The sequence below is a fragment of the Bufo bufo genome, chromosome 10 (assembly GCF_905171765.1).
Source record: "Bufo bufo chromosome 10, aBufBuf1.1, whole genome shotgun sequence".
Taxonomy (NCBI): Eukaryota; Metazoa; Chordata; class Amphibia; order Anura; family Bufonidae; genus Bufo; species Bufo bufo.
This window is the reverse complement of record NC_053398.1, coordinates 141,764,804-141,779,604: the sequence shown is the minus strand read 5'-3', so window position 1 is coordinate 141,779,604 and position 14,801 is coordinate 141,764,804. Positions and strand designations below refer to the sequence as shown.

The window sequence follows — 14,801 nt, the reverse complement described above, 5'->3', positions numbered from 1 at the left end:
GAGTGCGCTGCGGTTGGCCGGGAGGGGGCACGGGCGGCTCTGTGATTGGCGGGTTTGCGGAGACGCGTTTGGACATGTACTGGAGGCAGTGGAGATGAGCAAGCAACCGTCAGGTGAATCCTCCGGGTGATGTGGAGGCTGCTCTGTCCTGTGTGGGCTGTTATTAGGGTGTTACTGGTGGTCTGCAGGATTGCATATTGACAGTATACACTACTGTACTTGGGGAAGGGGTATATGGAGATCCTCTATAGACTGGGGGTCAGGGAGGTATGTGGGGACCCTTTATAGACTGGGGGTCAGGGAGGTATGTGGGGATCCTCTATAGACTGGAGGTCAGGGAGGTATGTGGGGATCCTCTATAGACTGGAGGTCAGGGAGGTATGTGGGGATCCTCTATAGACTGGGGGTCAGGGAGGTATGTGGGAATCCTCAGACTGGAGGTCAGGGAGGTATGTGGGGATCCGCCATAGACTGGGGTTAGGGAGGTATGTGGGGATCCCCTATAGACTGGGGGGCAGGGAGGTATGTGGGGATCCCCTATAGACTGGGGGTCAGGGAGGTATGTGGGGATCCTCTATAGACTGGAGGTCAGGGAGGTATGTGGGGATCCTCAGACTGGAGGTCAGGGAGGTATGTGGGGATCGTCTGTAGACTGGGGGTCAGGGAGGTATGTGGGGGTCCTCTATAGACTGGAGGTCAGGGAGGTATGTGGGGATCCTCTATAGACTGGAGGTCAGGGAGGTATGTGGGGATCCGCCATAGACTGGGGTTAGGGAGGTATGTGGGGATCCGCCATAGACTGGGGGGCAGGGAGGTATGTGGGGATCCCCTATAGACTGGGGGGCAGGGAGGTATGTGGGGATCCCCTATAGACTGGGGGTCAGGGAGGTATGTGGGGATCCTCTATAGACTGGAGGTCAGGGAGGTATGTGGGGATCCTCTATAGACTGGAGGTCAGGGAGGTATGAGGGGATCCTCCATAGACTGGGGGTCAGGGAGGTAAGTGGGGATCCTCTATAGACTGGGGGTCAGGGAGGTATGAGGGGATCCTCCATAGACTGGGGGTCAGGGAGGTAAGTGGGGATCCTCTATAGACTGGAGGTCAGGGAGGTATGTGGGGTTCCTCTGTAGACTGGAGGTCAGGGAGGTATGTGGGGATCCGCCATAGACTGGGGTTACAGGGCTCCAGACTAAAAAAAATATGAAGGAGCTATTGGCTCCTAACCTGAAAAATTTAGGAGCCAAATGAAATTTTTAGTCGCCAAATTTAAAATATATATATATAATATAGCTGGGATGCTTAGGAGCATATAAGACATCTAAGGCCTCATGCACACGAACGTGTATATTCTTTCCATGTCCATTCCATTCGTTGTTTTTTTTGCGGGCCGTATACAGAACCATTCATTTCAATGGGTCCGCAAAATAAACGGAAGTTACTCTGTGTGCATTCCGTTTCTGTATGTCCGTATTTCTGTTCCGCAAAAAAATAGAACATGTCCTATTATTGTCCGCATTACGGACAAGGAGAGGATTGTTCTATTAGGGGCCCAGCTGATCCGTTCCGCAAAATACAGAATGCACACGGACGTCATCCGGATTTTATGCAGAACCATTTTTTGCAGACTGCGAAATGCATACGGTCGTGTGCAAGAGGCCGAAGTCTGAGTGTCTGGAGCTGGATAACCTTTCACCACGTGACCTACGACTATAAGGTCTCTCAGCCCGAGAGCGACCATTGAACCTGTAGCCCTGTTCTTTGCCCTTAGAAAGATCCATTGATTCAGGATGATTTACTTTGCTGGATGGGTGAGGGGAGCCCATCCAGGGGAGAATGTTTGGAGAAGCTCCATTAGGAATCTCAGAGGGAATGTTAGGAGTCTGCACTTTTTCAGTGGAGACGCCTCTGGTTCTGTTTCTGAGGCAGAAGGGTCCATTGATGGGATAATGTGTCTGTTCTTGGGGGATCAGGTGGTGTGTCTGGAGGAAGGACACTATGGACTGGTCCCTGAAAAGGGGGGCCTTTGTGGATGGGGCTGGATTCAAAGGCACTTGAGGTGTTGGAAACCAAGGAACCAGGCAGCGAGGGGGTAAGCGGCAAAATTTGAGACTTGTTAGTCACATCAGTTCGTTGTGAGGGAAAACTGGAGTCCAAGGTCTGCTAGGAGCTTGACAGGATTTGCGATGTAGGAGTGCCGAATTCACACGACGTCTGTGAGATCCCGGCCCGGAGTCCTGCTGAGTGCAGGAGCGCACGGCGTCATTGGTTGCTATGACGCCGTGCGCTTCCTGCTGCCGCCGTAGTACAGTAATACACTGGTAACCAGTGTATCACTGTACTGCGGCGGCAGCAGGAAGCGCACGGCGTCATAGCAACCAATGACGCCGTGCGCTCCTGCACTCAGCAGGACTCCGGGCCGGGATCTCACAGACGTCATGTGAATTCAGAAGCAGACTGCTGGAAGCGGAAGCACAAGATGCGGGAACCCAAGCCACGCCCACCCTCTATGCCGAGTAGTGTGAGCGAGCGGATCTTCATCCAGCAGACGGCTGCAGCGTCTCTCTGCTGGATGAAAGCCTTTTTTTCTTAGAGGCAGAGCAGCGGAGGGTTTAGGCGCAAATGGCAATTCCAAGTCGCATTGGCGACCATTTTGGTCGCCATCTGGAGCCCTGGGTTAGGGAGGTATGTGGGGATCCCCTATAGACTGGGGGGCAGGGAGGTATGTGGGGATCCCCTATAGACTGGGGGTCAGGGAGGTATGAGGGGATCCTCTATAGACTGGGAGGTATGTGGGGATCCTCTATAGACTGGAGGTCAGGGAGGTATGTGGGGATCCTCCATAGACTGGGGGTCAGGGAGGTAAGTGGGGATCCTCTATAGACTGGAGGTCAGGGAGGTATGTGGGGATCGTCTGTAGACTGGGGGTCAGGGAGGTATGTGGGGATCCTCTATAGACTGGAGGTCAGGGAGGTATGTGGAGATCCTCAGACTGGAGGTCAGGGAGGTATGTGGGGATCCGCCATAGACTGGGGTTAGGGAGGTATGTGGGGATCCACCATAGACTGGGGGGCAGGGAGGTATGTGGGGATCCTCTATAGACTGGAGGTCTGGGAGGTATGTGAGGATCCTCTATAGACTGGAGGTCTGGGAGGTATGTGGGGAGTCTCTATAGACTGAGGTCAGGGAGGTATGTGGAGATCCTCTATAGACTGGAGGTCTGGGAAGTATAAGGGGATCCTCTATAGACTGGGGGTCAGGGAAGTATTAGGGGATCCTCTATAGACTGGGGGTCAGGGAGGTATGTGGGGATCCTCTATAGACAGGAGGTCAGGGAGGTATGTGGGGATCCTCTATAGACTGGAGGTCAGGGAGGTATGTGGGGATCCTCTATAGACTGGAGGTCAGGGAGGTATGTGGAGATCCTCTATAGACTGGAGGACTGGGAGGTATGTGGGGATCCTCTATAGACTGGGGGTCTGGGAGGTATGTGGGGATCGTCTGTAGACTGGGGGTCTGGGAGGTATGTGGGGATCCTCTATAGACTGGGGGTCTGGGAGGTATGTGGGGGTCCTCTGTAGACTGGAGGTCAGGGAGGTATGTGAGGATCCTCCATAGACTGGGGGTCCGGGAGGTATGTGGGGGTCCTCTATAGACTGGAGGTCAGGGAGGTATGTGGGGATCCTCTATAGACTGGAGGTCAGGGAGGTATGAGGGGATCCTCCATAGACTGGGGGTCAGGGAGGTAAGTGGGGATCCTCTATAGCCTGGAGGTCAAGGAGGTATATGGGGATCGTCTGTAGACTGGGGGTCAGGGAGGTATGTGGGGATCCTCTAGACTGGAGGTCAGGGAGGTATGTGGGGATCCTCTAGACTGGGGGTCTGGGAGGTATGTGGGGATCGTCTGTAGACTGGGGGTCTGGGAGGTATGTGGGGATCCTCTATAGACTGGGGGTCTGGGAGGTATGTGGGGGTCCTCTGTAGACTGGAGGTCAGGGAGGTATGTGAGGATCCTCCATAGACTGGGGGTCCGGGAGGTATGTGGGGGTCCTCTATAGACTGGAGGTCAGGGAGGTATGTGGGGATCCTCTATAGACTGGAGGTCAGGGAGGTATGAGGGGATCCTCCATAGACTGGGGGTCAGGGAGGTAAGTGGGGATCCTCTATAGACTGGAGGTCAGGGAGGTATATGGGGATCGTCTGTAGACTGGGGGTCAGGGAGGTATGTGGGGATCCTCTAGACTGGAGGTCAGGGAGGTATGTGGGGATCCTCTAGACTGGGAGGTATGTGGGGATCCTCCATAGACTAGGGGTCAGGGAGGTATGTGGGGATCCTCTATAGACTGGAGGTCAGGGAGGTATGTGGAGATCCTCTATAGACTGGAGGACTGGGAGGTATGTGGGGATCCTCTATAGACTGGGGGTCTGGGAGGTATGTGGGGATCGTCTGTAGACTGGGGGTCTGGGAGGTATGTGGGGATCCTCTATAGACTGGGGGTTTGGGAGGTATGTGGAGATCCTCTATAGACTGGAGGACTGGGAGGTATGTGGGGATCCTCTATAGACTGGGGGTCTGGGAGGTATGTGGGGATCGTCTGTAGACTGGGGGTCTGGGAGGTATGTGGGGATCCTCTATAGACTGGGGGTCTGGGAGGTATGTGGGGGTCCTCTGTAGACTGGAGGTCAGGGAGGTATGTGAGGATCCTCCATAGACTGGGAGGTATGTGGGGGTCCTCTATAGACTGGGGGTCTGGGAGGTATGTGGGGATCCTCTATAGACTGGAGGTCAGGGAGGTATGTGGGGATCCTCTATAGACTGGAGGTCAGGGATGTGTGTGTAGATCCTCTATAGACTGGAGGTCTGGGAGGTATGTGGGGGTCCTCTGTAGACTGGAGGTCAGGGAGGTATGTGAGGATCCTCCATAGACTGGGAGGTATGTGGGGATCCTCTATAGACTGGGGGTCTGGGAGGTATGTGGGGATCCTCTATAGACTGGAGGTCAGGGATGTGTGTGTAGATCCTCTATAGACTGGAGGCCAGGGAGGTATGTGGGGGATCTTCTAAGGACTGGTGATCATAGAGGCATTTAGGTAAGGCAGGTACAGTAAGTAGGAATCTCTAGATCTGTGTGTCTCCATGGTAACAGACTACACACAGCATGTAGTCAGCCATATGTTCCTCTTCCACCCACTTCCTGCTGCCGTTATGTAGAAGAGGGTACAGATAGACCGGAGTATGACTGCAGGACAGGACCATACTTCTTCAACACGTCCATGTTTAAAGGGGTCGTGCTAAATTTTGGGTTATTCCCTGTTGAAAACTTGGCACAATGGAATCTGTCACCACTTACCTGTAAATAAAACCAGCTGCATGCTCAGATGTGCACTTGTCGGCATATTGCAATGCCATTTGTCTCGTCCATATCCATGCCCCTAATTCTGAGGAAAAAGGCGTTTACGTTTATGCAAATTAGCCCCTTGGTGCAATGAAGGAGTTTCCTTTGCACCCTTAGGCGCCTCTCATTTTCCTTGCTGGCTGCGCCCCTAACTGCTTTGACTGACAGAGCAGGGCAGCATAGATGTATTCACACCTGGCCCTGAAGCCTCACGGCAGAACATGCAGCGCATGCGCAGCACATGGCGTAGAGATCGCCAGGCAGATTGATTCTCTCTGTGACAGATTCCCTTTAAGAAACATAGGTCGGCATAGGAGCTGCATACACAAAATAGTATCAGTGCTGTTAACCAAGACTGTTTGCTTTATTAGCTTATGTTGGTTGCAGTAATAAATTGTTGCAAAAGTCTACATACCCCCTTTTTAAATTGCTTGCTGTTTAACCGGCGTGGGTGCAGTTGGTCATCGTACTCCCTGCGCCATCTAGTGGAGAAGTGCTGCTTTTATTTTACATTCAAAAGTAAAAAGTTCCAGGAACTGCTCCATTATTCCGCTGCAGATATGTAGTAGCAGCGATTCACTGATGTAGTGTTGTGTTCCTCTCATCTTTTAGGGCCCCATGTAGACACCAGATCGTCCCTTCCTGTGCTGGTCAAGGCTGTATGGCTGGTGATGAAGACGAGGGATGTTCAGAACTACGGGAGAATTGTAGAATTCTTGGAATTAACCCACGAACAGGTTCCTGCTCTGCTCTGCTACATGCACCATGCTAAGCTCAGCACCGGTCTGAGGGGGAAGGTGAGCTCCTGAAAGCTATTACAGTACATGAGAGGGCTCCCAAACGTATAGACTCCAGAAAGCTTTTACAGTGCAAAGTGGGGGGTTCTAAAAGCTATTACTGCGTAGGCGTGAGCACCCGAAAGCTATTACGGCGCAGGCTCCCGAAGGCATGGGCACCTGAAAGCTATTACGGCACAGGCATGGGCTCCTAAAAGCTATTACGGCGCAGGCTCCTGACGGCATGGGCACCTGAAAGCTATTACTGCGTAGGCGTGGGCTCCCAAAAGCTATTACGGCGCAGGCTCCCGAAGGCATGGGCACCTGAAAGCTATTACGGCGCAGGCATGGGCTCCCAAAAGCTCTTACGGCGCAGGCTCCTGACGGCATGGGCACCTGAAAGCTATTACGGCGCAGGCATGGGCTCCCAAAAGCTATTACGGCGCAGGCTCCCGAAGGCATGGGCACCTGAAAGCTATTACGGCGCAGGCTCCAAGCATGGGCACCTAAAAGCTATTACGGCGCAGGCTCCTGAAGGCATGGGCACCTAAAAGCTATTACGGCGCAGGCTCCCGAAGGCATGGGCACCTAAAAGCTATTACGGCGCAGGCTCCTGAAGGCATGGGGACCTGAAAGCTATTACAGCGCAGGCTCCTGAAGGCATGGGCACCTGAAAGCTATTATGGCGCAGGCTCCTGAAGGCATGGGCACCTAAAAGCTATTACGGCGCAGGCTCCTGACGGCATGGGCACCTGAAAGCTATTACAGCGCAGGCTCCTGAAGGCATGGGCACCTGAAAGCTATTATGGCGCAGGCTCCTGAAGGCATGGGCACCTAAAAGCTATTACGGCGCAGGCTCCTGACGGCATGGGCACCTGAAAGCTATTACAGCGCAGGCTCCTGAAGGCATGGGCACCTGAAAGCTATTATGGCGCAGGCTCCTGAAGGCATGGGCACCTGAAAGCTATTACGGCGCAGGCTCCTGAAGGCATGGGCACCTGAAAGCTATTACAGCGCAGGCTCCTGAAGGCATGGGCACCTGAAAGCTATTACGGCGCAGGCTCCTGAAGGCATGGGCACCTGAAAGCTATTACGGCGCAGGCTCCTGAAGGCATGGGCACCTGAAAGCTATTACGGCGCAGGCTCCTGAAGGCATGGGCACCTGAAAGCTATTACGGCGCAGGCTCCTGAAGGCATGGGCACCTAAAGGCTATTACGGTGCAAGCTCCTGAAGGCATGGGCACCTGAAAGCTATTACAGCGCAGGCTCCCGAAGGCATGGGCACCTGAAAGCTATTACGGCGCAGGCTCCTGAAGGCATGGGCACCTGAAAGCTATTAGGGCACAGGTGTGGCCACCCTAAAGCTGCGGGCGCCTGAAAGCTGTTACAGCATGGACCCCCAAAAGCCGCTATGCCGTAGGTGTGAGCAACCAAAAGCTATTACTGCGCAGACATGGCTGCCCAATAGATATTAAGGCACAGGCATGGGCTCCCAAAAGCTGATATGGCGCAGGGGTAGGCGCCCCAATTCTATTAGGGCACAGCCAGGTTTGGGGGCCCAAAAACTGTTACGGCGCAGGCATGGGCAACCAAAAGCGGTTATGGCACAGATGTGGGCTCCCGAAGGCAGGAGCAATCAGAAAATCAGCTAGGGGCTGTGATTTCTGCACAACACTCACGATCTGTCCCGTTTAACAGCAGACCCCATAGAATCTAGGTGCACGTCACCCCTTGTTCTTCAGATGTATAAGGCTGGAAGAACCGATCGGTGTGTCCTTTATTTGCACAGATCGTGCTCCACATGATTGAAGACAAGAAACCTCTGCTGGATATTCTCACAGCGCTGAACCGTTACTTCCCTCCTGTCTTTCCAGATGATTCCTCAGAGGTAAGAGTTGTCACCTTTGTCATTCATTTGCTGCGCGTCCAGCGTCTGACTCCCCCGCAATCCGCCTATTTCGCCTTCACACACTGTAGCCCCCCAGCTCCTGAGCTTCTTGTGCTATGCAAGATACGTTTAGGATGGCACTATTATAAATGTTACCACTAGGTGGCCCTAGTGTGACTCTTTTTTGTTTTGACCTAACGGTGCCCAGTGCTAATACGCAGTAGATTTAACAAGCCTCAGTCTCCCCTTCTGCCGCCCCCCTCTGAAAACACACACCTCCCCTCATGTTTAACGCTGGTCATAACCTCCCTCAGTGAGTCAGCACATTCTGCACACACAAGGCATGACCTGGGTCTGTTTTTCACTAGGTTTTTTTCTCTGAGATCTCCAGCAAACCCTGCAAAAATGACCATCTTGGTTACCAGAGATGTCGAAACAACTGTTCCCTCTAAGCTAGTGAGCGGGGCAGTTTGGGAACCATCTCAAATATCATCATACAGGGCCCTAATAATTAGCTAGAAAGCAGCGAGATATAAACTGAACAAAGATATAAACGCAACACTCTCAGTTTTGCTCCCATTTTGCATGAGCTGAACTCAAAAATCTGAAACATTTTCTACAGACACAAAAGACTCATTACTCTCAAATATTGTTCACAAATCTGTCTAAATCTGTGTCAGTGAGCACTTCTCCTTTGCCGAGATAATCCATCCCACCTCACAGGTGTGACATATCAAGGTGCTGATTAGACAGCATGAATATTGCACAGGTGTGCCTTAGACTGCCCACAATAAAAGGCCACTCTGAAATGTGCACAGTTTTTCCTTACTGGGAGAGGGGGGATCAGAAAACCAGTCAGAATCTGGTGTGGCCACCATTTGCCTCACACAGTGCAACACATCTCCGTCGCATAGAGTTGATCAGGTTGTTGATTGTGGCCTGTGGAATGTTGGTCCACTCCTCTTCTGTGCGAAGTTGCAGAATATTGGCAGGAACTGGAACACGCTGTCGTATACGCCGATCCAGAGTATCCCAAACATGCTCAATGGGTGACATGTCCGGTGAGTATGCTGGCCATGCAAGAACTGGGATGTTTTCAGCTTCCAGGAATTGTGTACAGATCCTTGCAATATGGGGCCGTGCATTATCATGCTGCAACATGAGGTGATGGTCGTGGATGAATGACACAACAATGGGCCTCAGGATCTCGTCACGTTATCTGTGCATTCAAAATGCCATCAATAAAATGCATATGTGTTCGTTGTCCATAACATACGCCTGCCCATACCATAATGCCACCGCCACCATGGGCCACTCCATCCACAACGTTGACATCAGCAAACCACTCACCCACACGACGCCACACACTGCCCTGAACAGTGAAAACTGGGACTCACCCGTGAACAGAACGCCTCTCCAACGTGCTAGACGCCATCGAATGTGAGCATTTGCCCGCTCAAGTCTGTTACGACGACGAACTGCAGTCAGGTCCAGACCCTGATGAGGACGACGAGCATGCAGATGAGCTTCCCTGAGACGGTTTCTGGCAGTTTGTGCAGAAATTGTTTGGTTATGCAAACCGATTGTTGCTGCAGCTGTCCGGGCGGCTGGTCTCAGACCATCATGGAGGTGAACATGCTGGATGTGGAGGTCCTGGGCTGGTGTGGTTACACGTGGTCTGCGGTTGTGAGGCCGGTTGGATGTACTGCCAAATTCACTGAAACGTCTTTGGAGACGCCTTATGGTAAAGAAATGAACATTCATTGCAAGGGCAACAGCTCTGTTAGAGATTCCTGCAGTCAGCATGCCAATTGCACACTCCCTCAAACGTTGCGACATCTGTGGCATTGTGCTGTGTGATTAAACTGCACATTTCAGAGTGGTCTTTTATTGTGGGCAGTCTAAGGCACACCTGTGCAATATTCATGCTGTCTAATCAGCACCTTGATAATGTCACACCTGTGAGGTGGGATGGATTATCTCGGCAAAGGAGAAGTGTTCACTAACACAGATTTAGACAGATTTGTGAACAATATTTGGGAGTAATGGGTCTTTTGTGTCTGTAGAAAATGTTTCACATCTTTGAGTTCAGCTCATGCAAAATGGGAGCAAAACCGAAAGTGTTGCGTTTATATTTTTGTTCAGTGTAGATATAAACATAGAGGAGCGACGGAAGAAAAAGACCACATGGTCCATCTTGTCTGCCCTTGAATATGCAGGGCCACATAGTATCCAAAAACTAAATGCCACATTAATTACACATTAGATCCACTGCCAACCCATCCAGGTGCAAGTGCAATGTAGTATCTACAGCCTGGTGATCTAGGGCAGTGAGGGGTTAATGCGGCATGTCTGGTGGTCTGTGGAAGTGAAGGTGTCAGAACCTCTAGATCTAGTATGCCTTCTGGTCAGGGGCAGTTAGCAGGTTAATGCCAGGAACCCAGGGGTTAATGTGAAGGTCCTGGTGCAGTCAAATGGTTAATTTAAGATCTCCGTTGGAAAAGTTAAACAGGTTGTCCGGGATTAAATCACAGTCACTTTCTTCCAGAAACTGTGGACAGGTGCGGGGCTGGTTTTGCTTTTTACGAAAGCAGCCATGTTTTTTTTATAAAATCTACGTGATCGAGGGTCCGCCTCCCAAGGCCCCATCATTGTCCTGGGCTGTAACTGATTGAGATTGAAGTGCAGAGAGGGGATAGAGAGGACTGTGCAACTGTAGTTGTAGGGCTGCATAGTTCTCTCTATGAACAGGCATAGAAGCCCCATTTGGTTGAATGCCCTTTGATTGATGGAAGTCTCCAAGCAAGACCAAAATGGTTCTAGAATTCAGCCCGAGAGTTTAGGGTCCATAGACGCACCCCCATCAATTCTCCAAACTAAGGAGCTGCAGCTCTCGGAAAAGCCTAGTAACTTGAAGCTGTTTGGCCTCATCGTAAAATCTGTACCAGGACCCTTCCCCCTCTAGCAACCAAGCAGACTGTAGAGATCCTTTCTTTTGGGGTTTGCTAACCCTCATATTTGATCTTGCTGGCTCTCCTTTATGTGATTTCAGGCCCAGGGCAAGGCGTTTAAGGTCCAGCAGAGTAAGATACATTTTCGGAAACTAGTCCTTCGGATGATCCGGGACGAAAAATTTCGGCAAAATTATGTAACGGTAAGAGTGAAATACTGATGTCCTCTGACCTCTCATCTATGCCTTGTCATGGCAAGGTCCGGCCTGCACAAAGAGGTGACATCTAGGCTGCATGCACCAATGCATGCATCCACATGTTACTTGCAAAACTTGGCGTAGATTTTGATGCAGAACCGCTCTGGTTCTCACCCCCTTCAGACTTCCACCTCTGTTTTACAAAATGGGTCCAAAAATCAATACATTGACTCCATTAGTTGTGCTGGTTTTTAGACCAAGGGCCCACGTTAGGAAAATGGTTTTGCCGCCTACAGGTGAAAAAATGTACTGCAGTGTAATTATTTGTAGTGCATGCATGTATTCGTATCATACGGTATATACCTTTTCCTTAACAGAATACTCTGCATCTAGAATACGGGGATGCGTACATGGCCGCTCTTGAGAAGCTGCTTTGGGAATTCCTGTGCAGGCTGCAGACTATTCTCAATCACAGGTATCCAAGGGTAAGGATCCCGTGGGGGAGGGGTTCAAAGTGCAAAGAATTTAAAGGCAATGTACAGCTTTGGGGGCATTTTTTAAAATTATTATTGTATTGTACTCATGTTGAGCTAAAACAAATTTTTTCATTTGTTTTTTATTAAAAGTTTTGAACCACTGTCTTGGTGTAGCCCTGGGATTCTCTAGTAGCAGGATCTGAATTTTCACTCTGTTCCATCAGGCAGATTGAGCTGACGGCTCTTGATCTCTGCCATAAAAAGTACCATTCACACAGCTGGAAAAAAAAGTTAACCCTTTGTGACAAAACAGCTCAATATTTTTAATAAAGACCAATTGAAAAAATGATTTTTAGCCCAAAATGCAATCATGAAAAACAAAATTGCCCCTAAAGGTGCACACAGCCTTTTAAAGAGGTTTTGCGAGACTTTATTACTTATGACGTATGCTATGGATAGGTTGAGGTCCGACACCTGGGACCCCCGCCGATCAGCTGTTTGAGAAGGCAGTGGCGCGTGCAGGACTATTGGTGCCCTCCCAAACAGCTGATCAGCAGGGGTCCCAGGTGTCGGACCCCCACCAATCAGATGCTGATGACCTATACAGAAGATAGGTCATCAGATTAAAAAAAAAAAATCTCAGAAAACCTCTTCTAAGATTTGATGAATATTCAGAGAAATTCTGAGAACGTAACTGACAGTTCTTTTTAGCCATGACGGTCAATATGTTGTCTTTCTGCAGGTCCCACAAACCCCAGGGCCGCCTGCTGTAGACGAGGAGCATCTCTCCAGCACCCCCCATCACCGCAGTTCAGGACTGAGTAAGTTAAGGTTCTTAGGACCCCTCCATGAGCCCCTTTCGGCCGGACGTTCCCATTACCTCTAGGAGGTGCACTCTTATGCTCTCGTGAGGAGATTGCACTTAACCGTTCTTTTCTACAATTCCTGTTTGTACATATGGATTTTACCATTTTTATCAAATGTAGATTTACCTGTTTTTATTTATGCAATAATCGTTGTCAACTACAACTCTCATCCTCTTTCATAACTATTTGGCATGTTGAAAGGCCTATCAGTTCTTGCAACTCTGCAGTGGAGATAATAGGTGAGGCTCAGGATTGAAATCAATGGGTTACCCTGTAATATGTGGTAGCCCCGAGTCCTCGGAAGCGGGGACCACCTATTAGCTCTGGCTTATAGAGGGGAGACCCCACCCCTGACATCCCGATGCCTACTAATGATGTTGCTCATACTGGTTGGCCGAGTCCACAAGCTCTGGCCTCCTTGGGCAGAATCATTGTACATTACCTTCCTCATCCATATACATGTTTTTCTGTTTTTATTTTTAGATTTTTCAAAAATCCACGGTGGCGGAAGTACCATGGCGAAGAAAAAAAGGACAAATCCCAGAACCCATAGTGTAGCCGCTGACGGGCCAGAAGAAAATCCCAGTGTTACAGCCCAGTATGAGGAACATCGAAATTTTACAAAGAATAAACCAGATTATTGGAAGTATGAAGGCAACAGGCAAAGTACATCGCAAAGCTTGGTGCAGGACACCAACAGGAGGACGCTAGATTTAATCCGTAGTGTTGAAAACCACGCGGATGAACCTCAGCGGCCATATTTTGAGATTTTCGGATTAGACTGCAGTCAAACGTCTAAAGTCAATCACTGTGAAAACCTTTCTCCTCCAGATCCGTTGCAATCTCAGGGCCACGATCCTAACCTGGAGCGTACTTCAGATACGACAGGACATGGGTCGTGTACAGACATACAGGTCACAGACGTAGCTCAAGCGAGGAGGCAATCTCCAGTGTCCAGCCATGTGTCTAGAAGGAACCATGAAGGACAAGGTAGGGCCTTAGCTCAGGGACTGATGACAGGGAAGTGGCAGCCGAGGGTCCACCTAAGAAAACTACCTTTCAATATCATTGACAAGAATCAACATGAAGAAAATGTGACTCCTCAAGTAGCCGACTCCGAGTTGTCGCCAAGTGAGACTGTTCCAGAATCTGGTGGCTGGTCCTGGGTGTGTTCTGATCCCACGGACAATGACAGCAATGATCCTGACTACTTCCCCGGACACAGTTTTTTCCGTCCCCTCGGAGAGCAGATGTGCAGAATTCAACAAAAAAGAGGCCTCCGCTTTCCCTCTCTGCCGTAGAAGTAAAGGTGGCCATATACATCAGATGAATTTTGGGCAAACCTGACAATGTTGCCGAGACCAGCTCCATCCAATATGCACGAGGGAATCCTGACTCTCTCGTCGTGTCCCATTACCTCTAGGAAGGGTGCTCTCACGCTCCGTTCTTTTACACAATCCGTTTGTACATACGGTTTTTGATAATTTTTATCATGTGGTAGCTTTACCTGTTCTTATTTATGTAATAAATGGTTTGAACTACAACTCCCATCCTCTTAATTATTTGTTGCTTCATACGTTGACATGACCTCTGGATATTTGAATGGAAAATCCCAGCAGTCGTGGCTTGATGTTCATAGAATTTTATTATCATAAATCAATATGTCCCATCATCTAGGACGCGTTTCGGCTAGACTGCCTTTTTCAACAAAAAAAGGCAGTCTAGCCGAAACGCGTCCAAGATGATGGGACATATTGATTTATGATAATAAAATTCTATGAACATCAAGTCACGACTGCTGGGATTTTCCATTCAACTGCACTTGGAACCGGTCCTATCAGCGTGTGCTGGCCGACTCATCTCATGACCTCTGGATATGACGCTGAGCACTGACAGGCTGACCCCACTCCTGTAACCTCCGCAGCAATTCTGGCAGCACTCATACAACCTCTGGATATGACGCTGAGCACTGACAGGCTGACCCCCCACTCCTGTAACCTCCGCAGCAATGCTGGCAGCACTCATACAGCCTCTGGATATGACGCTGAGCACTGACAGGCTGACCCCCACTCCTGTAACCTCCGCAGCAATGCTGGCAGCACTCATACACCCTCTGGATATGGGGCTGAGCACTGACAGGCTGACCCCCCCACCCCTGTAATTTCCGCAGCAATGCTGGCAGCACTCATACACCCTCTGGATATGACGCTGAGCACTGACAGGCTGACCCCCCACTCCTGTAACCTCTGCAGC

At 50.3% G+C, this 14,801-nt stretch overlaps 1 protein-coding gene across 2 annotated transcripts; it reads left to right on the top strand.

The window, feature by feature from the left end:
- The first annotated feature begins 2 nt into the window (after positions 1-2).
- TINF2 (TERF1 interacting nuclear factor 2) lies at positions 3-14,075 on the top strand. Of its 2 annotated transcripts, XM_040410207.1 has the most exons (7): positions 3-113; positions 6,007-6,191; positions 7,960-8,058; positions 11,111-11,212; positions 11,584-11,691; positions 12,425-12,503; positions 13,032-14,070. In XM_040410207.1, exons 1-7 carry the CDS (start codon positions 95-97, stop codon positions 13,847-13,849), a joined length of 1,410 nt encoding a protein of 469 aa, XP_040266141.1. In that variant the 5' UTR covers positions 3-94; the 3' UTR covers positions 13,850-14,070. The 2 variants fall into 2 exon arrangements, with proteins under 2 accessions (XP_040266141.1, XP_040266142.1); XM_040410208.1 differs by lacking the exon at positions 11,111-11,212 and having other exon boundaries at positions 13,032-14,075.
- Positions 14,076-14,801: the final 726 nt, after the last annotated feature.

What these genes read in the sequence shown, in the direction of transcription:
- TINF2 (XM_040410207.1), top strand. An exon ending in TTCCAGATGATTCCTCAGAG is followed by an intron (nt 8,059 to 11,110) that starts GTAAGAGTTGTC and finishes ATGTGATTTCAG; the next exon opens with GCCCAGGGCAAGGCGTTTAA. An exon ending in TCACCGCAGTTCAGGACTGA is followed by an intron (nt 12,504 to 13,031) that starts GTAAGTTAAGGT and finishes TTTTATTTTTAG; the next exon opens with ATTTTTCAAAAATCCACGGT.